A 26,103-nucleotide genomic window follows, 5' to 3' on the forward strand; every position below is an offset into this window, starting at 1 on the left:
ATACATCATTAATTTAAACGTGACTTTTACAGGTCAGCCAACAAATAAAAGCAATCTTTACCCTCAGTGCTCACAAGCTCTGATTTTTTTTTATAGGTCAGCCAACACAGTGGCAGAATATGAACTTGGCTGGTACAGAAGGAGTAACACAAGGACGAGTCGGTAAAAGTAAAGTCTCTGTACTAGTAGATCATTTCTGAACAAGACAATCATTAATGGAGGAACAGACGCTTTGTTAAAAGTGAAAAATACAGCTGATTTCTATAAATAGATCATGATGCAAACTGCTTATATTTCAGTCCCTCCCTCATAAAACATTCAAATTGAGGTAGGGAATCCCTTCTATAAAAAAACATAATGATTGAGGAAGGGAATCACAGAATTTAGGAAAAAAATAGTTAACAATTTGATTAAAAGCAATTATAAAATTACAATACCATGTGATTAGTGTGTGAGGAAGGGGAGATAATTCATATAAAACACATGATTGTTGTATGAGAAAGGACAATGTGATTTTTGTATGAAGAAGGGGAGATCACTCTTATAAAACAAATACGATTTTGAATGAGGAAGGGGCGATCACTCTTATAAAACAAATATGATTGCTGTATGAAGAAGGGAGATCACTCTTATAAAATAAATATGATTGCTGTATGAGGAAGGGGAGATCACTCTTATAAAACAAATATGATGGCTGAAAGAGAAAAGGGGAGATCACTCAAATAAAACAATATGATTGTTGTATGAGGAAGGGGAGATCACTCTTATAACACAAATATGATTTTTGTATGAGGAAGGGGAGATCACTCTTATAACACAAGTATGATTTTTGAATGAGGAAGGGGAGATCACTCTAATAAAACAAATTGATTGCTGTATGAGGAAGGGACTGTTATAAGATGTAAGGCAGCTAGCAAATAGAGAGGAACATACCAGTTTGTTTCCTAGTCAATGTATTATAATATTGTGTAAATTGTATTCTACATTGCTATCATACATTTAAATATAACCAAATAATTTTAGAATTTAAAGATATCTCTATGTCAACAGTTTATTTTTTCAAATAAGTCTTATTGCGACAAGGGATCTATTTGGGAATATATTTCACATGCCATTGCTGTATTTGTCGTAACAAATATTCCATAAGTATAAAAAATTTCTGAACCTTGTTTTTATTTAAAGTCCTTTTTGTTGTTTTTTTTTGCATTCCCTTATTGTGTAGTACTAACCTTACAGAAACAAAAAATAAGGGATTATCTATATGTTGTTTTTACCAGTATAATATGTAATGACATTCACATTTCAACTAAAAGTGCCAAAATTGAAAATGTCATTATAAACTTTTTTTCAACAGATGAAAACTGTTTATAAAATGAAATTTTTGTTCATCATTGTTTATTTTGTAATGAAATATTAGATCAACAACGTTTATTATGTAATGAAATTTGAGTTCGACATTGTTTATTATGTAATGAAATTTAAGTTAAACAATCTTGATCATGTAATTAGATTTAAGTTCAAAGATTTTATACAGAATTTAGATTATTTAAATATGTGTATAATGGATATCAATTTGTAAAGAACTTACCTTTAGTAATGGATATCAATTTGTAAAGAACTTACCTTAAGTAATGGATATCAATGTGTGAAGAACTTACCTTTAGTAATGGATATCAATGTTTAAAGAACTTACCTTTAGTAATGGATATCAATGTGTAAAGAACTTACCTTTAGTAATGGATATCAATGTGTAAAGAACTTACCTTTAGTAAGTGAATTGTTATTGAGGTTGTGAAGACTGTTTTGCTTTTCATTATTTTATTTCTTGGTTGTGTTTATGAAAAGATTTGATCAAGAAATTATTTTATTTCTTGGTTGTGTTTATTAAAAGATTTGATCAAGAGATTTGTTTAATATTTGTTTGTTTTTTATATATGACTTCCATTTTCCACAGTATTTTTTTTATATTACACCATATTCCCAATACATACATTATTATTTTGCCTCATTTCAGAAAGATTTCAGGGGTTGGGAGTTATCTCCCCTTATCATCAAAGCAAACAATACTCAGTTAAAGAACAAATACATAATTTGCAGCAATACATTTTGTAATTCAGTTTTTATAGTTTATAGGAACAGTATATTTAAACCCATAGCTAGATGATTTATCTATATAAGGGCTATTCCATTAGAATGGATTTAGGGGGTAGCGTTTATTTAAGGGCTATTCCATTAATTTGGCATTAAAATGAATGTAAGGAGTAGGAGGGGAAGTTTTATGAGGGTCCAGATGGGGTTTACAGAGTAGAGAAAAATTAACAAAACATGCAGAATAAAGGGCAAAAAATATAAAGAATAGAGAAAAATAGGCAAAAAAATAAAAGAATAGAGAATAATGGTGTGCTAAAATATAAAGAGTAGAGAGTAACAGGCAACATTTATAATGAATAAGAGAAAAATGGCTTAAAAAATCAAAGAATACAGAATTCAAGTACCCTCCATCCACACCATCTTTTATTTAGCTTGGTACATGGGTTGTGTGTCCTTTCTTTATGGTTGTATATCCTTTTGATGTATGTAAAATAACAAAAAGAAATATCTTGGTTGGGGAGAGATTTTGAAAGTCATTTCCTACCCTCTCAAATCAATTTTAAAGGAATAGCCCTAAACATAGGAAATAGCATATTCTCACCCCTTCGTTTCTCCATATAAACATGCCCCATACTTATTATTTGGCATTTTTGCCCATTTGATATTGTACATCTTCACTCTGTATATTATTTCTATCAGGAGAACTTAAAATGTATTAATAAATCATATATTTGCTTTATTAATTCAAAATTACATGTATTTTTACTTATTAATATCCCACAAAGTAAAACCATATCTACCATAGTGTGATTTTTTTTTAAAGAAGACCATAAAATATAGGTACACATTTTGTGCTTTACAATTCTGATCAGAAAATACTTTATGGTAGACTAGATGTTACATATACGAGAAACAATGTCCTTGTGTAAACATGGTTAACATCCATAACAGAAGCATGTAAAGTTGGGGATATGTAAAATCTTTAAATTCCGAAATTGTTTTTTGCATTTCTTTTTGGGATTTTTTTAAATCTTTGAAAATTAGAGACAAATTATAGTGATTTTATGAAAATTTCATCAAATTTTTATTTTTTTCGCAATACCTATCCTGTTGCAATTTTCAAATTGAAAATGTACATCACAAAAATTTCTGAATTTACAATGTGATCAATTTGTTTGTGCCAAAGAATTAAAGTAGACTGCTGTTTATATGTTGCATTAAGAATGGTAGATATGTACAGTGTATAGAGAAAACGTTTTAAATTGTAATACTTTTTTTTTAAATTGTTTTTTATTTTCAAATATTTTACTACTGGAATATCTTTGCATAATGAATTGCTGAATGTGTTATTGAAAAGTAAAACTTTTCATTTAAACTATTGATTTAAATATCTATATTTGCTAAGAATTCAATATTATGCAAGAATAACAAATTTATGAGTTAAGCCAATTCTCTCTTAAATAGTTATTTCAAGGGACATGATTTACTTTTAATCTTTTGATCTTGGTCCATTCTGTGCTTTATATTAGTAGGCCTAGGCATAGAACAACTGATTGCAACTTTGATAATTTATGTAAACAATGAACCAACTGACCAGATTGCGTAATATCATCATAGAAAAAGGAATTTTCGTTTTCTGGCACTTTGCAACACAGACCATATCAACCCTCATAAAAAAGTTTGGATGGTTGCATTTAACTCAAGTTTTGTCAGTTTAAAAAAACCCTCTTTTATGTGTTTTCTGTCAGTAAAAGATGAAAAATTACTCCATTCCTCAGTAGTTTCTGAAAAAGAAAGCCCATAGAACCAGGGGACCAGTCCACTATTTTACATAAGGGGAGATAATAGTATGAGTTTTTTATTTTAAAGAACTATCTACTTATTGTTTTGAATTCACCCTTTAAACAAGGTTATAGATAAAAACTGAAAAGTTGTTGATTTTTGGTAGGTTGAATATAAAAACATGAAAATCAAACCTTGTTCTAAGAAAATTCAGGAATTTTAAAATGTGAAAATCTGTTTACACCTGAGTATGCAGTTAACTTGATTTAATTAGCTCTAAATTGTATTGATTTATTCTATGCATTTTTAGGAACATTCATAACAAGAATTGATTTATTTTATGCATTCTTATGAATATTCATAACATGTATTGATTTATTCTATGCATTCTTATGAAGACTTATAACATGTATTGATTTATTCTATGCATTCTTATGAATATTCATAACAGAATAATTTATTTATATATTATAATATATACCTGCCAACCATTTGGATCTTTAAAGTGAGAGACATATTTTGATTCAAAATTTTGTATTAAGATTCAAAGTATTTAAACATTTCAACACAAACAGATGATAATAACCTATACATGGATTTGATAAGTTAAAACAACATTCTGAATGACCTTCGATGTCTTTAAAATACAAATAAACATTATTTGAGCAAAAAGTGAAAATCACTCACATACAATACTATCAAGACTACTCAAATGATGAAAGAGGGAGAAATTTTCAAAAAAGTGATAGGTCAAAATGGAGAGATTTTAAAGGGAAAAGAGATAGTCTCCTCACAAGATCTGGTGCATTGGCACGTAACATAATTTCTTTATTGAAAAAGATAGTACTAATTTGAGGTTAAGATAATGTACATATATAATGATCAAAGTAATTATTTCAAGGTTGTATTGTGTGACTTAGCAACACATGTCTGCTATTATGAACAAAATCTAAAATGAATTTTGATTGGTTGTTATTCTGTTGTTACCATGGTTGTGCTTTATACAAAAGTTTATATTTCTTACAAGTTTTACATTTAAGTGATATTATATTAGTTATAACACATTGTAAATAGAGTTTTATACAAAGAAGATAAAGTTTTATTGTTTCACTTTATAATATGATACCAGTTAGAATCCTTATACTTATTTTTTGGGGGTTAATAGACCATTTTCAGGTTACTACCTTTGATCCGGAGTATATTATTTTTCTACAGGTTACTTACTCTGTGGTAGGACATTATGGTACTTGGTTAATTAATAGCAAGGAAAAGAAGTAAAATCAATCTTTCAATCGGTGCAATTTTTGGGGAAAATTAGCTTTTTTCCAATGATTTTGTCATGTATAGAAAACAAAACAATGAATTGTTTCCCAAAATTGGCATAATTACACCAGGATTCAATTCTAACAATGATTTACATTAAATTTATTTTTTCTACTCACAAAAACACAAAAATAAATTGCTTATTGAAGTAAGAGTAATTAAAGTACATGTCCTGTATCTTAATTTTCATTTATAGTCAGCTGGGAATAGTATAGTATGCTAACAATATATTATGTCCCAGTTGTCTGTACAGTGCGACTGTTTGTCAACCATTTTCAGGCCCTGCCAACTAGATCATGGTCCAGCGACTGAATTAATAAGCAATGTTGCTGTCCATCAGATTGTCCTTTTTAGGGGAGACATATCTCTGTGTCAACAGTTTATTTAAGATCCCTAACTGGTGTTATAATTATTATAAAGTGTGATTTGTACATCTATCCATCATTATTCCTATCCAAACCATTGTTAACTACATATTATCATGATTAATAAAATTTATAAAGATATTATTGTTCTTCTTTTTACCAGACTCCCCCTCCTCTTGTCTTAGATTTAAAGCATTTATATCCATGGTTGCAATGAATTACCATGATTACCTAATTGCAAAATCTTCCCTTGTAAAGTAAATCTTGTAATTTCACTCCTTTGACATCATACAACAAAAGGTGTTGTCAAGTGTTTATCAACAAAGTTGTATCTAAGCAAAGTGCAAGAGAACCCATAGAGAAAGTTCTAGTTTTATTACATCTAATGTTGCCAACTTTTACGTCAATTGGTCTCTGGTGGATAGTTGTCTCATTGGTTATCATATTACATCTCCTTATTTTATATTAGCACATTCATAAGTAAAGTTGCTGTTTCTTTTCAGGTACTTGCTAAATATTTTTCAACATTGAAAATACTTGTTATTCTTCTTACTGTTAAAAAATAATGTTGGTCTACATTCATATCACATATTATCTTATCTACCTTATACGAGACAACTATCGACCAGAGACTTAGATGTTAGCAACTATAGGTCACGGTACAGCCTTCAACAATTAGCAAAATCCATATAGAGTGGCTAGAAAAACAAAGGATATGGGGTATCCATCCATGAGATAAAATAAGTACATGCATAGCAACAATTACACAAAAAGCAAAGGAACAGCCCCTTTTATTGCTGTTCTTCAGAGTTAATCTGAATTCAACACCGTTTTTTTTAAAGTGGAGGTATTTTTTCATCTTTTCACCATGTTATCGTCCATCCGTCTTCAACTTATGATGTTGTATTCCATCCTTAGGGAACAATCATTTAGCTTTGAGAGGGGTTATTGCTATTTGTCATTCTGAATTTTTTTTTTGTATTTTTCAGTAATTTGGAATCCCCGACAGGCCCCATGTGATGCAGCTTCAGCAAGTCAAAAAGTCCCTATGTTCACACGATTAAACTGTTTGGACTTTCAGATCTTTACAAACATTTAATTACTTTATTGTACTGTCTTCTGATGTTTACAAAAGCACCAATGCTTAAAACATCATCATGTCCAATATCAGGTTTTTTATAATTTCTATTTACAGTTGTATACCTCAATTAAAGGTGCATTAGAGACCCATCTGTGTTGTAGGGATATATTATGTGATCTGTTGGTGTTCCTTTGAACAGATATATCATGTTAAGGAGGGGTATTTGCGAAAAATACCAGTCGAGAGAATGTTAAATTTCGCGAGCCGTAAGGCGAGGGAAATTCATTCTCAAATACCCCTCAAGAACATGCTATATCTGTTTAATTACACCGAATGTTAACATTCAAAAACGCATTGATGATCGTGACGTTACATTAAGCGTCCAGTCAGATAGAGTATTTTTTGGCAAATACCATGGCAGAGAGGGTAAAAAAGGTATATCCTTTTTGCATATACCCTGGCGGCGTTAAAAAATGAACGACATTCATTTGATAACAGTAAATTGGTGAAAAATACACTGGCTATCAACCAATCAAAACCCAGGATTCTTACATAAGGTGTAATTATGTGTTAAATACTACGGTAGTTATTGGATTGCTGGCTAATTGATGTTTATCCATATGGTTCCTTTCATGATAGAGAACATAAATACTGCAATTAAAAACAATTTAATATTCCAAATATATCAATAGTATTTAACAGTATTTACAATATAAAAATAATCTGTAGCATGAAAGACATAGCTATAAATAAATGGCACAATAACAATAATCAAGGTCTGGATTGGGAGGACCTCTTGTCTCTATTCTTCAAATTTTTAGAACATTTTCATTGGGTTATTTTTTGGTTCATTTTTCCTGGGAATTTTATACTAATATCTAATTAGCATAATAGTCTCAGATTTGTCTTTTTTATTTATATTAAACACTCCATAAATCTCTATTTTTTTACTATGTTTTCTTATTTTTCTCTATTCTTTGTTTTTTGGCAAATTTTCTCTATTTAATAATTTCTGGGCTCATTATTCTCTATTCTTTATACTTTTACAAACTTTTATGTATTCTTCATTTTTGCCCATTATTCATTTATCTGTAGCCCCCATTCATACCCCCAATAATATATATTATGTATATGTATATAATTTTGATTTCTCCTTAAAATCAACTTGTTAATAAAATGTTTCTTAAAATAACCTATGAACTTTGTCGACCACAACCAAGGATTTGTATTATACTATACAAATACTTGCCACAACACAGACAATTTTCTTTAATGTCAGAACGAGGTTCCTATGATCACCAGGTGATACATTTAAAAAAAAATCAGTTGATGAATAAAAGGAGAGGTGGGTGTATATGAGTTTACTAAGGATTAACTCCATATGAAGGTGCTCCTACTTACAGGAGGCTAATACATAGAAGAAGAAAAATATGATAATGAAATAGCAAACCAACAATACAAAAAAAAAAATTTCTTTTTACACTGCACCTGATTACTCAAAATTCATCTGATTTGAACCTTGAAAATCAGTATTAAAAGAAAAACTCGCATGAAATGATGTATTTTTTGGGGCATACAATCTTTTTCATTGAAAACTTTAAAATAATTTATATATAAATTGCAAAAATACTAAATTATTGAGTTAAGTACATTAATATAACAAGGTCACATTCAAATAATACAACTGGTTCTCATTACTGACAAAATAAAACAACAAAATGTATGGATTTTTAAATATTATGTATTGCTGACTATTATTTTGGTAGTCCATAAATTTTTTTTAACAACAGATACAGGTATTTATACAATTCTCAACTTTTAATAGGAAAGAAAAAAGAAGATAAAGAAAATTTAGACATCACTCCAAATCTAACACAATAAAATATATAGACTGTTTATTTTTTCAGTGGAGGTTGTTGGTGATGGATGTGATCTGTTGTTAAGGATGTTCGCTCCTCTTGTTTTTGAAATTTTGCCAGATATTCGGAATTCTCTGGTTTTATCCATGTAGTGCCATTAAAAATTTTGCCCACTAACCCCTACTTTTCTTTCCATAATTTGATTGCATATAGTTTAAAATGTCATCTTTCAAAATCTTATAAAATCCTTGTTATTTTTTCATTGTTTTTGAAAGACAAAAGGTGTCAATGTTAAATGTATGAAAAGTCTAGAGAGAATCATTTCCCGCCAGATTTTCAATGGCTTATATCTCGAAAACAAGCACACGAACCCATCATTTTTTTCTGCTTTTTTAGTTACTTTATTTATATACTATCAATTTATAACAGTCTTTTATAAAGCTTGTTATTTTGAAACAGAGTAGCAAACATCCTTAAGTCTTATATGTATCATGGTAAATCCTGCTAATAAAGTATTCTATTTTGTTTATTATACTTATACGAAAATTAAATAGTCTAATTATATATTTTTTTTTCTCAAAACATTGAAAGGAAGTCATAAAATGAATTAAATTTCAATCATAAAAACAAAGCTGGGACCAATAGATAAATTAGTCCCAGTCAAAGTGATTAAAATACTATTCCTTTTTGCGATTAATCATAAATGGTCAATTTTTGCACAGATTAACTCCTGTAATGAATTAGGTGGGGAATGAAAAAAAAAATCTTAGGCCTCCTTTAAAACAAGTCTGATTACAGAACTGATTATACATAATACACATTTATGACTTTTTAGGCCAGTTTTTATATAACATAATACTAGTTGACAACAATCCAAACACACCACTCCATGATCTGGACAGTTTCCCTGCCCATAAAATCCCAGGAGGGCACCAGTTTATAGCATTCATAAAATCACATGAAGCCTGGAGAAGTGCCAGTCGTGCTTCCAGTAAGTTGGCTTTCAGTGCTTTGGCTTCTGTTGATGTACTCTCCATGGATTCTTCTCTGTAAGAAATTTGAATAGTACAAAAATTGGAAAACAGTAATTTCTGCAAAAATAGGAGGTGGATACCAAAAGGACAATAAAACATCATGAGTCAAAGAGAACTGACAACACAATGGCAAAAAAAAAAAAAAAAAAAAAAAAACAGTCTATAAAACACTACATAGAAAACTAGAGACTTAGCTACAGGAAAACAACCGTCTATAAAACACTACAGAGAAAACTAAAGACTAAGCTACAGGAATACAACAATCTATAAAACACTACATAGAAAACTAGAGACTAAGCTACAGAAATACAACAATCTATAAAACACTTCATAGAAAACTAAAGACTAAGCTACAGAAATACAACAGTCTATAAAACACTACATAGAAAACTAAAGACTAAGCTACAGGAATACAACAATCTATAAAACACTACATAGAAAACTAAAGAACAATCTATAAAACACTACATAGAAAACTAAAGACTAAGCTACAGGAATACAACAATCTATAAAACACTACATAGAAAACTAAAGACTAAGCTTCAGGAATACAACAGTCTATAAAACACTACATAGAAAACTAAAGACTAAGCTACAGGAATACAACAGTCTATAAAACACTACATAGAAAACTAAAGACGAAGCTACAGGAATACAACAATCTATAAAACACTACATAGAAAACTAAAGACGAAGCTACAGGAATACAACAATCTATAAAACACTACAGAGAAAACTAAAGACTAAGCTACAGGAATACAACAATCTATAAAACACTACATAGAAAACTAAAGACTAAGCTACAGGAATACAACAGTCTATAACACACTACATAGAAAACTAAAGACTAAGCTACAGGAATACAACAATCTATAAAACACTACATAGAAAACTAAAGACTAAGCTACAGGAATACAACAATCTATAAAACACTACAGAGAAAACTAAAGACTAAGCTACAGGAATACAACAGTCTATAAATCACTACATAGAAAACTAGAGACTTAGCTACATGAATCCAAGCAAACACGGGGGTGATCGCAGGTGCTCTGTAACGATAAACACAACAATTGGATAAAGTACCATCATAACTACACCAAAACCACCAATAACAAACTTAGAGAAACGTACAAACAAATATATCAACCATGAAACAACACATATTCCAGGTAGCCTGTATTGATAAAGGCACTTGAACTAGTATTGCAATGCACAAACTCTCCCTTTTCCTTTCTTTATAGTTATACATAAAGTGATATGGTATAAATAGACAACTGTCTAGCAGAAACCAACGAAGGAAGATGTAAACAATTTAAGGGCACTATATAACCTTCAACTATGAGCAACACCCATATAAGAAGCTTAAAAACCTCAGCACAACAAAATGTGAAACAATTTAATAAAGAAAACCAATGGTCTGATTCATACTTAAAACATTAATGGCACAGACATCAACCATGACAACCACTGAATTACAGGCTCCGGACTTGGGACAGACATATAAGAAATGTGGCTTGATAAATATGTTTTAGAGCGTACAATTCTCCCCAAATAGCTTGGACAATGGTGTAACAGCAAACCATAAGAACAACAAAATATCAGTTGGAAAAGGCTTCACTCATTAAAGCGGCATTAAGCACATAAAAAAACAAAAAAAAAACAAAAAAAGACAAAAAAACAATGTACAGATATAAGAGTACCTGCAGTTACTTAAAGCTAGTTTAAAACTAATTCCAATTCATTGAACTCTTAATGAGAAGCTTATACACATGACTAATACACATTATTTTGATATGATTTTGATGTTTTGTTACAGGTACTTTTGTTTTTCTTCTATTTTTCCTTATCATATGTTTTTGTTTGATTTCTGTTTTAGTTATTTTTATGTAAAAAACATATTTTCCCGGTTTGTTATTGCTGATTTTTGTTATTTAAGGATTGTCTACAAGGACAAATTAAATCTCATTGTCTAGTAAATAATATACTCTTTTATTTAAGGTTGAATGTTCACACAGAAACAACTTAAATTTCAACTTGATTATATATTCCATATCTATTGCAATGCTTTTTTGTATTTGTTTGTCTTTTGTACTTTATTTGTTTGTTTGTTTGTTATTTGTTGAAAGTATTCTTTAATGTCTCAGTATAACATTAGTTCTTACCTTTCATCAGTAGACTCCAAATATTGCTGCTTCTTTATTTGTTTCAATTTTCTACTTATTAAATTCATACTAACCAATTGTCTGAAATTATATACATATATTGCATTATCTCATACACCATTGTTATCCTAACCCTGATCCTAATTCTTACCCTAGGCTAAACCTTACTCCAACCCTATTAAACACCATAGGTATTTGGGGAGAGGACAATTTTTTTTTTGGCCCTCCCCCTTTTTTCCAAAATCCGTTTTTTTTTCCATTAATTTCAATTATTTTCGCGTTTTACTGTATGATATGAACATCAATATACTAGAAATAACTTGTATTTGCTATTCACTATCAATTCCAAGTGTACTGTCAACAGCGGTCACTGATATATTATAGAGCCCAGTAATAATATTTAGAAATTTTAAAATCTCAGTGTGTAATTTCGATTCCTCAGTGTTTTATTTTAGGTTTTTAAATCTCAGTGTGGTTTTTTTTTAATTCTCAGTGTGTAATTTTTTCGAAAAAAGGGTTTAAACATAGTTTTGACCAGAACGGCTTGCCATAGTGAACATTTGAAATTTGGAGGACAAATAGTACCTATAATTCTAAAAGCTCTTTTTGATTGTGTTTAAGAAGGAAGACATGTACCTGAAATCTTTCAGTCTGGAATTATTACACCTATACACAAAAGTCATGGTAAACCTTTACAGGACCATAATTCATACAGGCGCATCATTGTTTGTAGTATTATAGGAAAAGTGTCTTAGACAATTCATTTATCTAAAATTTCTCCGGGATTTGATAAACGTCAAAATAAATTGCACCGTGGCTGTACTAAACGGGTATCTATTACAAAAGCAGCTTTTTTATTTTCCAGTCAGGTGTTAAGGATGAGGACTGGTTTTTAGTATTCAAGTGGTATCAGCAGACAAGATCGAGGGTTAAATGGGATGACAATTTTTGAGAGCATTTGATGAGCAACAGGGAATTAGACAAGGTGTTACATTTTCTCCTACAATGTATAAACTTTATATTAATCCATTATTAGATTGATATCAAAACAAGCAGGTAATATTGTATTATTAGCGGAAGATGCAATCTCTTTACAGACAATTTTAAACTTACAAGAAACTTTTGCAAATAAAGACAGATACCTTATTAGTGAAACTAAAAGTTAAATTATGACCTTTAATAATAATAGGAATGAGAAATGTTTTGATGAATTTTATTTACATGACAAACCTGTGGAACATGTTTCGTCATCAGGTCATATACACATGTTGGAATTGAACGAAATTCAGTTGAAAAATGTATAGTGACAGAGAGAATAAAATTAGCGGAATCAACCCAAATATAGTTAGTAAGTTATGGAATACATATGTACGGCATTAAAAAGAAGAAAATATCAGCATGAAAACGTTAAATAATGAAAATGTAATGCGAAGGCATATATTATAGGACTACTGAACCAGTGTGACACTTCAAGATCTATAGAGCAAACAATTTACTTTTGTATATTTTCTTTCGTATTTTTCATAATATATTTTCTTGTTTCAAAATTTTTGTCTTGCATCCATCCTACTGTGTTGCTCTTTTCAGTGAAAACGTAACATTTATATATTTTCCAAAATTTTCCGATTGACTGGAAGCAGTTATAACTGTTCTCTCCTCCTAGAGGTTAGTTATCAGGTTCACTATCAGTAATGTCGTTTCCTATGATTAATTGATTGATTTATTGTTGGTATTTAACGCCACTTTAAGCACTATTGGCTATATAGCAGCAGTAGGTTTTAATCGGTAGTCCTGGAGCCGACCTTTGACAAGAAAACTGACACGGCCAGTCAATTAGGATTGGAGTCAAACGCACATGCCAGATGCGATGTTTGAACTAGTGATACTTAGACCACTCGTCACCATCTCTTCTCGGCCTAGAATCACGTTCAATAAATCATTTAAAGAAATAATAAAAGAGTGAAATCAAAGTTAGAAGATAAACAAACAAACAAACAAAGTTCAGATTAGAATATATAAAAATAACTTAAGATAATAATAGATGCACATACTTACTAGAGTATTTCAGCAACTATAGATAGTGCCCAGATCATGACGCCTAGTACCCACCATTTCTTGGAGTCTGTGTTGATGACCTATTTGTCTGCCAACCATGGGCCTTTTATAGCTGACTATGCGGTATGAGTTTTGTTCATTGTTGAAGGCTGTACGGTGACCTATACTTGTTAACTTCTATTTCATTTGGTCTCTGGTGGAGAGTTGTCTCATTGACAATCATACAATATCTTCTTGTATTTATAAGTTCAGATTATAATATATAAAACAAACAAAGGTAATAATAACTTAAGATAATAGTAGATGCATAAACTTACTTAAGTATTTCAGCAACTAAAGATAGTGCCCAGATCATGACGCCTACTACCCACCATTTCTTGGAGTCGGTGTTGATGACCTGTCTGTCTGCCAACCAGGCAATATGCTCCACAGGATAATATGATTGGTTAATAATGTTTGTTAGCAGGTTCAAGATTCTTAATGGTGTGCTCTTCTCCTAAATCAAAATTACATCCAAAAATTAAAGAGGCCATGAATAAAAATGAAATGAAACAAAAAAGATAAAATAAACAAATAAAACAGAAAATATCCTTGCAAACAAACAATCAAACAATAAAACTTCAAACAGTTTAAACTGGTTGCAACAACGTACCCATATAAAATCGGATATATAACGGATCCATGGTACAGCTAAACCCATTTCGCTTTGCATTAGTATAAAATCGTAAGGATAAGAGCAAGAACACAATTAATAAGTGAAAATAAGTTAAATTATAAAAGAATATTTACAAAAAAAAGTTAAAGTACAAAGTGGTATATATATAAAGAAGTTTGGGGTCCATTCACCTAGCACTTGTGTTCGTACAGCGAGATGACTGCATTGATTAATAAGCTAGTAAACCAAGTCAGAGTCGACTGCATTGGTTCAGTACCGATGTCAACCAAGTCGGAGATGACGGCATTGGTTCAGTACCGATGTCAACCAAGTCGGAGATGACGGCATTGGTTCAGTAACGATGACAATTAAGTCGGAGATAGCGGTATTGGTTCAGTACCGATGTCAACCAAGTCGGAGATGACGGCATTGGTCCAGTTACAAAGTAGATAAAGACAGAAATAACTGCATTGGTTCAGTATAAAACCAACCAAGTCATAAAGGCCTGTATTAATTCAGGAGCCAAGTCAACCAAGTCAAAGATGTTTGGTTTTTTGGTTCAGAAGTGATGTCAACCAACTCAGAGATGACTGTATTGGTTCAGAGGTGAGGTCAACCTATTCAAAGATGATTGCATTGGTTCAAAAGTGATGCCGACCAAGTCAGAGATTACTGCATTGGTTCAGTAGTGGTGTCAACCAAGTCAGAGATGAAGGCATTGATTCAGTAGTGATGTCAACCAAGTAAGAGATGACTGCATTGATTCAGAAGTGATGTCAACCAAGTCAGAGATGACTACAATGGTTCAGAAGTGATGTCAGCCAAGTCAGAGATGAAGGCATTGATTCAGAATGATGTCAATCAATTCAGAAATGACTGCATTGGTTCAGAGGTGAGGTCAACCTATTCAAAGATGATTGCATTGGTTCAAAAGTGATGCCGACCAAGTCAGAGATTACTGCATTGGTTCAGTAGTGGTGTCAACCAAGTCAGAGATGAAGGCATTGATTCAGTAGTGATGTCAAACAAGTCAGAGATGACTGCATTGATTCAGAAGTGATGTCAACCAAGTCAGAGATGACTACAATGGTTCAGAAGTGATGTCAGCCAAGTCAGAGATGAAGGCATTGATTCAGAATGATGTCAACCAATTCAAAGATGACTGCATTGATTCAGAAGTGATGTCAACTAAGTCAGAGATTACTGCATTGGTTCAGTAGTGGTGTCAACCAAGTCAGAGATGAAGGCATTGATTCAGTAGTGATGTCAACCAAGTCAGAGATGACTGCATTGATTCAGAAGTGATGTCAACCAAGTCAGAGATGACTACAATGGTTCAGAAGTGATGTCAGCCAAGTCAGAGATGAAGGCATTGATTCAGAATGATGTCAAGCAATTCAGAAATGACTGCATTGGTTCAGAGGTGAGGTCAACCTATTCAAAGATGATTGCATTGGTTCAAAAGTGATGCCGACCAAGTCAGAGATTACTGCATTGGTTCAGTAGTGGTGTCAACCAAGTCAGAGATGAAGGCATTGATTCAGTAGTGATGTCAAACAAGTCAGAGATGACTGCATTGATTCAGAAGTGATGTCAACCAAGTCAGAGATGACTGCAATGGTTCAGCAGTGATGTCAACCAAGTCAGAGATGAAGGCATTGATTCAGTAATGATGTAAATCAAGTCAGAGAAGACTGCATTGATTCAGAAGTGATGTCAACCAAGTCATCTCTGACTGCATTGATTCAGAAGTGATGTCAACCAAGTCATCTCTGACTGCATTGATTTAGACGTGATGTCAACCAAGTCAGAGATGACTGCAATGGTTCAGAAGTGATGTCAACCAAGTCAGAGATGAATGCATTGATTCAGAAATGATGTCAACAAATTCAGAGATGACTGCATTGATTCAGAGGTGATGTCAACCAAGTCAGAGATTACTGCATTGATTCAGCAGTGATGTCAACCAAGTCAGAGATGACTGCAATGGTTCAGTAGTGATGTCAACTAAGTCAGAGTTGAAGGCATTGATTCAGTAGTGATGTCAACCAAGTCAGAGACAACTGCATTGATTTAGAAGTGATGTCAACCAATTAAGAGATGACTGCATCGGTTCAGAAGTGATGTCAAGCATTTCAGAGATGAAGGTATTGGTTTAGAAGTGATTTCAACCATGTCAGAGATGACTGCAATGGTTCAGAAGTGATGTCAACCAATTCAGAGATGACTGCAAAGGTTCAGAAGTGAGGTCAACGAATTCAGAGATGACTGCAAAGGTTTAGAAGTGATTTCAACCAATTCAGAGATGAAGGCATTGGTTCAGAAGTGAGGTCAACCAATTCAGAGATGAAGGGGTTGGTTCAGTAGTGAAATGCTTTTTTAATGCAACAATAAAGAAAAGCATGGGAAAGCAATCTTCCCTTCGTTGTTGTTTGCTTAACGTCCAGTGGCGAATATTTCATGCATATTCAGAGTGAGAACAAATGTTACAATTTAAACAATTAGTAGGTTTGCAAAAGTGGTCGACCGGGATGAAGGCTGGGAAATTTGAAATGTCAATATAAAATGAGGGTGTGTTGGATAAGGCTGAAAATTTGTCTTGCAACAGGGCACCTTTGGACCCTCAAAGATTATGCAAGGGTTCTTTAATGTGTAGAAAACATGTCACTTTAAGATAACAGATTTAACGTTCCCATTTCGACCGGACTTGGTTGTGTGTTTATGTAAGACATAATTGTGTCCTGTGAAAAAGTGTCCACCTGGACAGTTTTTCGTAGAATCATGGTATTTTATAATGTCCATTGCCATGAAATATTGTCCCGCAAGTGGACAGATTTTTACTGCAAAAGTTATGAAATAGTGTCCACCCACACGACAAGTTTTCATAGCAGTTGCTATTAAATTGTGTCCTCCAAGGGAAGTAATACAAAGGTCACTAAAAAGTTTTATTATACTTGAAATTTTAATAAAATCAGAACGATTGAGTAGAAATTGATTTATATAAACAAACATAATGGATGGCAGTGAATATTGAGACATTTAAGTTCTTAGAAATATCCAGCTAATGCTAATGACAATGAAATAATAACAATAAGAAGGAAGTGTGTAAAGTATTAAATCAAATGTGAAGAACTTTACTATATTTATTATGAGAAGAAGGCAAAAGAAAATATTGAATTTTGGTATTAAATACTTACATCCCACATATCGAAACAGAGAACCCACTTTAGCTTGAGTTTTAGAGCCATGCAGGCGGGAAACGTCCAAGGATAACGCAGTTTTCAATAATAGACAGATGTCTATGCAATATATATCAAGCTCTAAATCGTCTAATTGAACAAAAGTTGTAAATACATTTCATACAAACAATCCATGATTGCCATCAACACCCAATTCTTCAAATAACAAAAAACAGTAAGATATGGGCAGATATATAGAGTAGTTGCTGACGATGTCCCTGAAGTTCGCGTTCGTTCGCTTCATAATTTTTTTCAAGTGGAATATTAAAACATATAAACACAAGCTATAATCATCTTTAAAAATTGGTCAATCAGCTTGAATCAGTTAAACTTTAGTTGTTAGACAATGATTGGTTGGTTTACGTTGTAACATCGTACAAATTAGAAAGTCGAGGGAACGACATCCCCGAATTTGTTCTTACCATAAGCACAACGACGGATGTCACGTGTGGAGTAGAATCTGAAAATCTTTCTAGAGCACCTGAGCTCACCACCGGTTTTTGGTGGGGTTAGTGTTGCTCAGTTGTTAGTGTTCTATGTAGTGTGGTGGGTTTAGTGTTGCTCTGTTGCTCAGTTGTTAGTGTTCTATGTAGTGTGGTGGGGTTAGTGATGCTCAGTTGTTAGTGTTCTGTGTAGTGTGGTGGGGTTCGTGTTGCTCAGTTGTTAGTGTTCTGTGTAGTGTGGTGGGGTTCGTGTTGCTCAGTTGTTAGTGTTCTATGTAGTGTGGTGGGGTTAGTGTTGCTCAGTTGTTAGTGTTCTATGTAGTGTGGTGGGGTTCGTGTTGCTCAGTTGTTAGTGTTCTATGTAGTGTGGTGGGGTTAGTGTTGCTCAGTTGTTAGTGTTCTATGTAGTATGATGGGGTTAGTGTTGCTCAGTTGTTAGTGGTCTGTGTAGTGTGGTGGGGTTCGCGTTGCTCAGTTGTTAGTGGTCTATGTAGTGTGGTGGGGATCGTGTTGTTCAGTTGTTAGTGTTCTATGTAGTGTGGTGGGGTTCGCGTTGCTCAGTTGTTAGTGTTCTATGTAGTGTGGTGGGGTTCGTGTTGCTCAGTTGTTAGTGTTCTATGTAGTGTGGTGGGGTTCGTGTTGCTCAGTTGTTAGTAGTGTTCTATGTAGCGTGGTGGGGTTAGTGTTGCTCAGTTGTAAGTGTTCTGTGTAGTGTGGTGGGGTTCGTGTTGCTCAGTTGTTAGTGTTCTATGTAGTGTGGTGGGGTTCGCGTTGCTCAGTTGTTAGTGTTCTATGTAGTGTGGTGGGGTTCGTTTTGCTCAGTTGTTAGTGTTCTATGTAGTGTGGTGGGGTTCGTGTTGCTCAGTTGTTAGTAGTGTTCTATGTAGCGTGGTGGGGTTAGTGTTGCTCAGTTGTTAGTGTTCTGTGTAGTGTGGTGGGGTTCGTGTTGCTCAGTTGTTAGTGTTCTATGTAGTGTGGTGGGGTTCGCGTTGCTCAGTTGTTAGTGTTCTATGTAGTGTGGTGGGGTTCGCGTCGCTCAGTTGTTAGTGTTCTATGTAGTGTGGTGGGGTTAGTGTTTCTCAGTTGTTACTGTTCTATGTAGTGTGGTGGGGTTAGTGTTGCTCAGTTGTTAGTGTTCTATGTAGTGTGGTGGGGTTCGTGTTGCTCAGTTGTTAGTGTTCTATGTAGTGTGGTGGGGTTAGTGTTGCTCAGTTGTTAGTGTTCTATGTAGTATGATGGGGTTAGTGTTGCTCAGTTGTTAGTGGTCTGTGTAGTGTGGTGGGGTTCGTGTTGCTCAGTTGTTAGTAGTGTTCTATGTAGCGTGGTGGGGTTAGTGTTGCTCAGTTGTTAGTGTTCTGTGTAGTGTGGTGGGGTTCGTTTTGCTCAGTTGTTAGTGTTCTATGTAGTGTGGTGGGGTTCGTTTTGCTCAGTTGTTAGTGGTCTGTGTAGTGTGGTGGGGTTCGCGTTGCTCAGTTGTTAGTGGTCTATGTAGTGTGGTGGGGATCGTGTTGTTCAGTTGTTAGTGTTCTATGTAGTGTGGTGGGGTTCGCGTTGCTCAGTTGTTAGTGTTCTATGTAGTGTGGTGGGGTTCGTGTTGCTCAGTTGTTAGTAGTGTTCTATGTAGCGTGGTGGGGTTAGTGTTGCTCAGTTGTTAGTGTTCTGTGTAGTGTGGTGGGGTTCGTGTTGCTCAGTTGTTAGTGTTCTATGTAGTGTGGTGGAGTTCGCGTCGCTCAGTTGTTAGTGTTCTATGTAGTGTGGTGGGGTTAGTGTTTCTCAGTTGTTACTGTTCTATGTAGTGTGGTGGGGTTAGTGTTGCTCAGTTGTTAGTGTTCTATGTTGTGTGGTGGGGTTAGTGTTGCTCAGTTGTTAGTGTTCTATGTAGTGTGGTGGGGTTCGCGTTGCTCAGTTGTTAGTGTTCTATGTAGTGTGGTGGGGTTCGCGTCGCTCAGTTGTTAGTGTTCTATGTAGTGTGGTGGGGTTAGTGTTTCTCAGTTGTTACTGTTCTATGTAGTGTGGTGGGGTTAGTGTTGCTCAGTTGTTAGTGTTCTATGTAGTGTGGTGGGGTTAGTGTTGCTCAGTTGTTAGTGTTCTATGTAGTGTGGTGGGTTTAGTGTTGCTTAGTTGTTAGTGTTCTATGTAGTGTGGTGGGGTTAGTGTTGCTCAGTTGTTAGTGTTCTTTGTAGTGTGGTGGGGTTAGTGTTGCTCAGTTGTTAGTGTTGTGGTGGGGTTAGTGTTTCTCAGTTGTTAGTGTTCTATGTAGTGTGGTGGGGTTAGTGTTGCTCAGTTGTTAGTGTTCTATGTAGTGTGGTGGGGTTAGTGTTGCTCATTTGTTAGTGTTCTTTGTAGTGTGGTGGGGTAAGTGTTGCTCAGTTGTTAGTGTTGTGGTGGGGTTAGTGTTGCTCAGTTGTTAGTGTTCTATGTAGTGCGGTGGGGTAAGTGTTGCTCAGTTGTTAGTGTTCTATGTAGTGTGGTGGGGTTAGTGTTTCTCAGTTGTTAGTGTTCTATGTAGTGTGGTGGGGTTAGTGTTGCTCAGTTGTTAGTGTTCTATGTAGTGTGGTGGGGTTAGTGTTGCTCAGTTGTTAGTGTTCTATGTAGTGTGGTGGGGTTAGTGTTGCTCAGTTGTTAGTGTTGTGGTGGGGTTAGTGTTGCTCAGTTGTTAGTGTTCTATGTAGTGTGATGGGGTAAGTGTTGCTCAGTTGTTAGTGTTCTATGTAGTGTGGTGGGGTTAGTGTTTCTCAGTTGTTAGTGTTCTATGTAGTGTGGTGGGGTTAGTGTTGCTCAGTTGTTAGTGTTGTGTGTAGTGTTATGTAGACTACTGTTTGTCTTTTCGTCGTTTTGTGTTTCGTGTTTGTCATGGTGTTGTCGGTTTATAAATTTGTGGAATTCTTTCTATGCACGAGGAATCAGATTTGACTTCCTTTTTACTAAAATTCGTAAGGGTTCCGCGGAACCCAGTGTCTCGCCTACTTTTGCTGTTAATCGCAGGCTCAACAAAAATGAGGAAAAAATTAATAAAAATATTCCTTTCTATACCATCTTTTGATTGTAAGTAGCTTCTGTCCAAGTTTGGTACAAATCCAGGATAGTTTATGAATCTAATAAATGTTTTAAAAACTTAAACTGCAGACTGTATGTAATGTTAACTGGAAGAAAAACTAAGTCCATTTATAAGTAAAATACGGAAAAAATTTAACAAAATTTTAACAAAATTTCCTTCTAGATACTAGCTTTTAATCATAAACAAGCTTCTGTCCAAGTTTGGTACAAATCCAGGATAGTTTAAGAAAGTTGCTAAAATTTTAAAAACTTTAACCACAGAGTGCATGTAATATTAACTGGCAGAAAAACTAAGTCCATTTATAAGTAAAATACGGAAAAAATGGATTTTTTTTTTTACAAAATTTACTTCTGGATACTATCTTTTAATCATAAACAAGCTTCTTTCCAAGTTTGGTAGAAATCCAGGATAGTTTAAGAAAGTTATTAAAATTTCAAAAACTTTAACCACAGAGTGAATGTAATGTTTCTTGGCAGAAAAACTAAGTCCATTTATAAGTAAAATACGGAAAAAATGGAATTTTTTTTTTACAAAATTTACTTTTGAATATTATCTTATGATCATAAACAAGCTTCTGTCCAAGTTTGGTAGAAATCCAGGATAGTTTAAGAAAGTTATTAAAATTTCAAAAACTTTAACCACAGAGTGAATATTTGTGGACGCCGCCGACGACGCCGACGGAATGTAGGATCGCTATGTCTCGCTTTTTCGACAAAAGTCGAAGGCTCGACAATAAAACACTGATCTTAATTTAATATTTGTACGTTCTACATATTAACCCTTGTGATCGTGATCTTTTATCAAACAGATAAAGATAATTATGACTTCATTTAAACTTTATAAAATAAAGATATGTTTAGATTTCCAATAGGCAAAAGATAAATGTGTGTCTAGTATTTACTCAGAAAAGTCTTGTATTTTGTTTCAGTTTTTGTTTTATTTTGCTCATATCTTACATTGAGTTACCAATTCACGATTTATCAACCGAAGTGTCAACAAGAAAAAAGAAAGAAAAAAAACATATCTTGTTTTAAAATATCAGTTCTAGATATCGATGACGTTCTGTCACTCAATATCCGCATTTCAGTAAGAGCTTACATCTCATATATCCCAGTAAACTTAACACTAAGTATACTACCGAAACTAAATTGTTTCTCCCAGGAGAGATACAATATCATATCACATAACACTAAGGATACTACCGAAACTAAATTGTTTCTCCCAGGAGAGTTACACTATCATATCATATCAAATATTCCAGTAAACTTAACACTAAGGATACTACCGAAACTAAATTGTTTCTCCCAGGAGAGTTACACTATCATATCACATCAAATATTCCAGTAAACTTAACACTAAGGATACTACCGAAACTAGATTGTTTCTCCCAGGAGAGTTACACTATCATATCACATCAAATATTCCAGTAAACTTAACACTAAGGATACTACCGAAACTAAATTGTTTCTCCAAGGAGAGTTACACTATCATATCACATCAAATATTCCAGTAAACTTAACACTAAGGATACTACCGAAACTAAATTGTTTCTCCCAGGAAGGTTACACTATCATATCACATAACACTAAGTATACTACCGAAACTAAATTTGTTCTCCCAGGAGAGTTACACTATCATATCACATCAAATATTCCAAGAGGAAGCAAGGTGCGAAGTATCACAAAAAATAATATCCCTACACACATTATGTGGTCACACAAAGCTAACGTAATGGAAAAGATATTCATGACAGAAATCCTCAAAACCCACACGGCACCCCCCTATCACTGCAAACATAGCACAGTTTAGTTGTTCTTGGTCTCAAATACAAAGTTTAGCCTACAAGTGGAAAACTATTATCAAAAATCTGAAAGTTATAGCCAGTCCCTGTCACCGGCTTGAGTGGAATGTATTGCTAAATGTCGATTATGCACCGTCTGCGCGTAGAAAAATACAGATGCGGGGTTTTGCTATTAATGTAATTTCTGTTCCAGGCTGTCAATTGACTTTCAATTTAAACCGCTTTTCGGTTTAGAAGTATTCTGGGTTTTTTTCTTAAACACAAATGTCAACCAGTGATGTTATAATTTTCCCTAAATTGTTATTTTATGACACACTAGAGAAAAAAATCATTTTGTGTTTTTCATCCAGTACCAAATTTCACCCCTGGCCTTTTACATACATGATATACGTTTTTTACCAACCAAAACTATTTACAAACATTTTAAAAATCCGCAAACATTGTAAATAATTGGTATATGTATTACTTTTACGTTTGAATGTCAAAATATAATGCAGTTCGTTTGATAAATTAACTTGTATTAAAATAATCTACATGAACATTAACTTACCATTGTTAATAGGAGACAAAAAGACACATTAATCAAAAATAAGACGAATGAATACGTAGTACACAAATGTACTTATATAGATGGAGAAAGTACACATTTAAGTACTTCTTCTACTTCTACTTCTACCATTATGCGGCCACCATCAATATACTGATTATTTTGCCACTTTTTGATGCGCATGTAAATATTTCATAGAAAGATAATTTGAGGATGTGTGCTATACATTCTATATACAGTAAGGTTAAAACATCCTGGACGGTGGTCTAGATCGTCTCATGTAGGTGAGTCTTGAAAATGATTCAAGACTACCTGCACTGGTGGTGGTGAGTGGTAGTGCGTTCCAGTCCCTTATTGTTCTTGGATAGAACTGATTTATAATGAAGTATAACATGAATCACCTCAACAAAAATGCACGGTGATAAACACATGTAAATGTATAGCAGAGAACTTTGTCAACTCATACTGAGAGTACTATGTGTGTACTAGTATGACTGGGGCGGGGGAAAAAAAGGGGGGGCGCTCACCAAGGCAACGTTAGGAGTGGGAAAAGTTTAGGCATTATATAACCATATATATGTAGCTCCACCACCCCTAAATCCACCATGCCACTACGTAACGATGGTTGGTAACAAGAGTTATTTAGTTGACTGTAACGTAGTGGAAGCATGTGGATTTGACACGTTCCAAAGTGGAGTGATGAGTCACCAAGACTTATAAAATTCATTTTCAATAGTTTTCTCATTATGCTACCTTTTTCGTTTCGGTGCCGGACTATGTATTCAACTTACGTCTAAACATCTTACAGGAACCATGTTTTCATATGTATTAAATAGCGTTACTCTACAAAGAGGGTTTACAGATGAGATAGATTAGATTTAGACTATTAAAAATTGAATCAGCATGTCAGGTTGATGTTGTTATTGAAAGTATAACCACACAGTTCTAATCACAGGTACGAGACGAGATATCTTTTTATAATATATATGTATAAATACTGATAACTGAAAATACTGAAAATACTGAATACACTAACTAACGTTAGTGTATTCAGTATTTTCAGTATTAACGTTAGTGTATTTAGTAATTATACATATATTTAAAAAAATATTGTCTCGCACCTGTGGTTCTACTCGATTCAGCGATGATTTTATTTATATAATGTAATAATATAGTCGACACGTACTGGAGGCATGGGAGATTCGCTTATTTTCTACTTGGACACAATTATTTCCTGCAAATGGTTGCATTTTGTGTTGCAGAATATTCTTTTTTCACCCCGTATTGGGCAAAATTATTAATTTTCATTTAACATATAGAACAAGGTCATTTTCTAACATCAATTAACAGATCAACACAGACTAAAAATCAGTTTTCTATTTATAAGTTATATTTTCAAGTATTACCATATTTTTTTAAACAAAGCAAAACACTTATCTTAAAATTAAATAAAGAATTATGTCAATCTCAGACTTTCTCACAATCATTAGCAATAAAATCCTAATTAAACAATTGCAATGTGTCCTACATACTGACCTTTGTCAGAATTTCACACGTCCTATTTCTTGACCTTTTATAAATTCTTACCTTACTCCCAGTTCCATACGAAAGATTGTAAAATAACATTGGCAAGTCATCAAATAATCTTAGGATTACTCTGCAAGCACCTAGATCTGTAGCAATAGCGCGGATCCGATCAAAAGCTAATCCCTTTCTGTCACCGCTTACAAACATACAAACATAGGTACTGAGTCGTATAATTCTGTCATGTCCTCTATAGGTTTCCAATACGCGAACAAGATCCATGATTGCTGAATAGAAGTTACAAGTGTGTGTTTGTGTACTCTGAGCCTACTTCTGTTTTAAAGTGAAAGTAGATCACGTGGTTCCATATTTTCCCCATATTTAATATACGACTACCACAAAATAAGATAAACGTATAGAACACACTAACGAAATAAAAATAAATTGAAAACAACATTTAGAAATCGACAGCGGGACTTGATTGAGAAGTTTTACGTCAAAGGAAATGGTCTCAATTTCTCCATAATAACTTTCCATCTATTTATGGAGCAAGATTTCCTCGGTAGCAGGATAGAGAGGTGGATTTGGGGGGAAGGGGTGGTGGTGGTGGTTTAGACTTTTTACAAATCCCACTCCTAACGTTGACTTGCCAGGGGATGCCCTTTTTAAAATCATGGATACGCACTTGGGATAAAGGCTTTACTTATCTTGAACATTTTATTAGATGGTTAAGAGCATGCGCTATTGCCTAATTTTCCCTTGGTTAGATTCCTCGTTGTAAACAAAATCCTTTCTTTCAAAGAAACCACGATTGTTTATAAAGTATTAAGGTTAACCACAAGCCAGTGGCGTAGCTAGGCAATTTTTAAGTGTACGCCCGAATCACATCGAGAGGTTCGAGGTCCACTAAGCTGGTCCAGGGCAGGAGACCTTCTGGTAGGTCGCGAAACCCCCCGGAAGTTCACGCATTATTGCGAAAAAGATACCAATATCTGTCATTAAAAACTCATATCAATAGCAACATACTTGATCGATATAAGAACAAAACTTTACGATAAAAGAGATGATTTCAGCTTCCAATCGT

The 26,103-nt window shown here is 33.7% G+C and overlaps 2 protein-coding genes across 18 annotated transcripts in view; one reads left to right on the top strand and one right to left on the bottom strand.

Annotated features, from left to right (window-relative positions):
• Positions 1 to 26,103, top strand: part of LOC127731659 (tight junction protein ZO-1-like) — a 611,031-nt gene that overhangs the window by 122,099 nt on the left and 462,829 nt on the right. For 14 of the 17 annotated variants that reach the window (XM_052240418.1, XM_052240413.1, XM_052240419.1 and 11 more), the window contains one exon: positions 97 to 5,702. The exons of the other annotated variants lie outside the window; for them this stretch is intronic. In XM_052240418.1, coding sequence (XP_052096378.1) covers positions 97 to 200 — 104 coding nt within the window. In that variant the 3' untranslated portion in view covers positions 201 to 5,702. Of the gene's footprint in view, positions 1 to 96; positions 5,703 to 26,103 lie in introns of those variants that run through there. 17 annotated transcript variants of the gene reach the window in all.
• Positions 7,295 to 25,385, bottom strand: LOC127731667 (peroxisomal membrane protein 11C-like). Its single transcript, XM_052240456.1, has 4 exons — positions 25,083 to 25,385; positions 14,070 to 14,248; positions 11,698 to 11,778; positions 7,295 to 9,548 (listed from the first exon to the last, which is right to left on the bottom strand). Exons 1-4 carry the CDS (start codon positions 25,299 to 25,301, stop codon positions 9,323 to 9,325), a joined length of 705 nt encoding a protein of 234 aa, XP_052096416.1. The 5' UTR covers positions 25,302 to 25,385; the 3' UTR covers positions 7,295 to 9,322.

This window comes from Mytilus californianus, unplaced genomic scaffold (assembly GCF_021869535.1).
Source record: "Mytilus californianus isolate M0D057914Y unplaced genomic scaffold, xbMytCali1.0.p SCAF_20, whole genome shotgun sequence".
Lineage (NCBI taxonomy): Eukaryota > Metazoa > Mollusca > Bivalvia > Mytilida > Mytilidae > Mytilus > Mytilus californianus.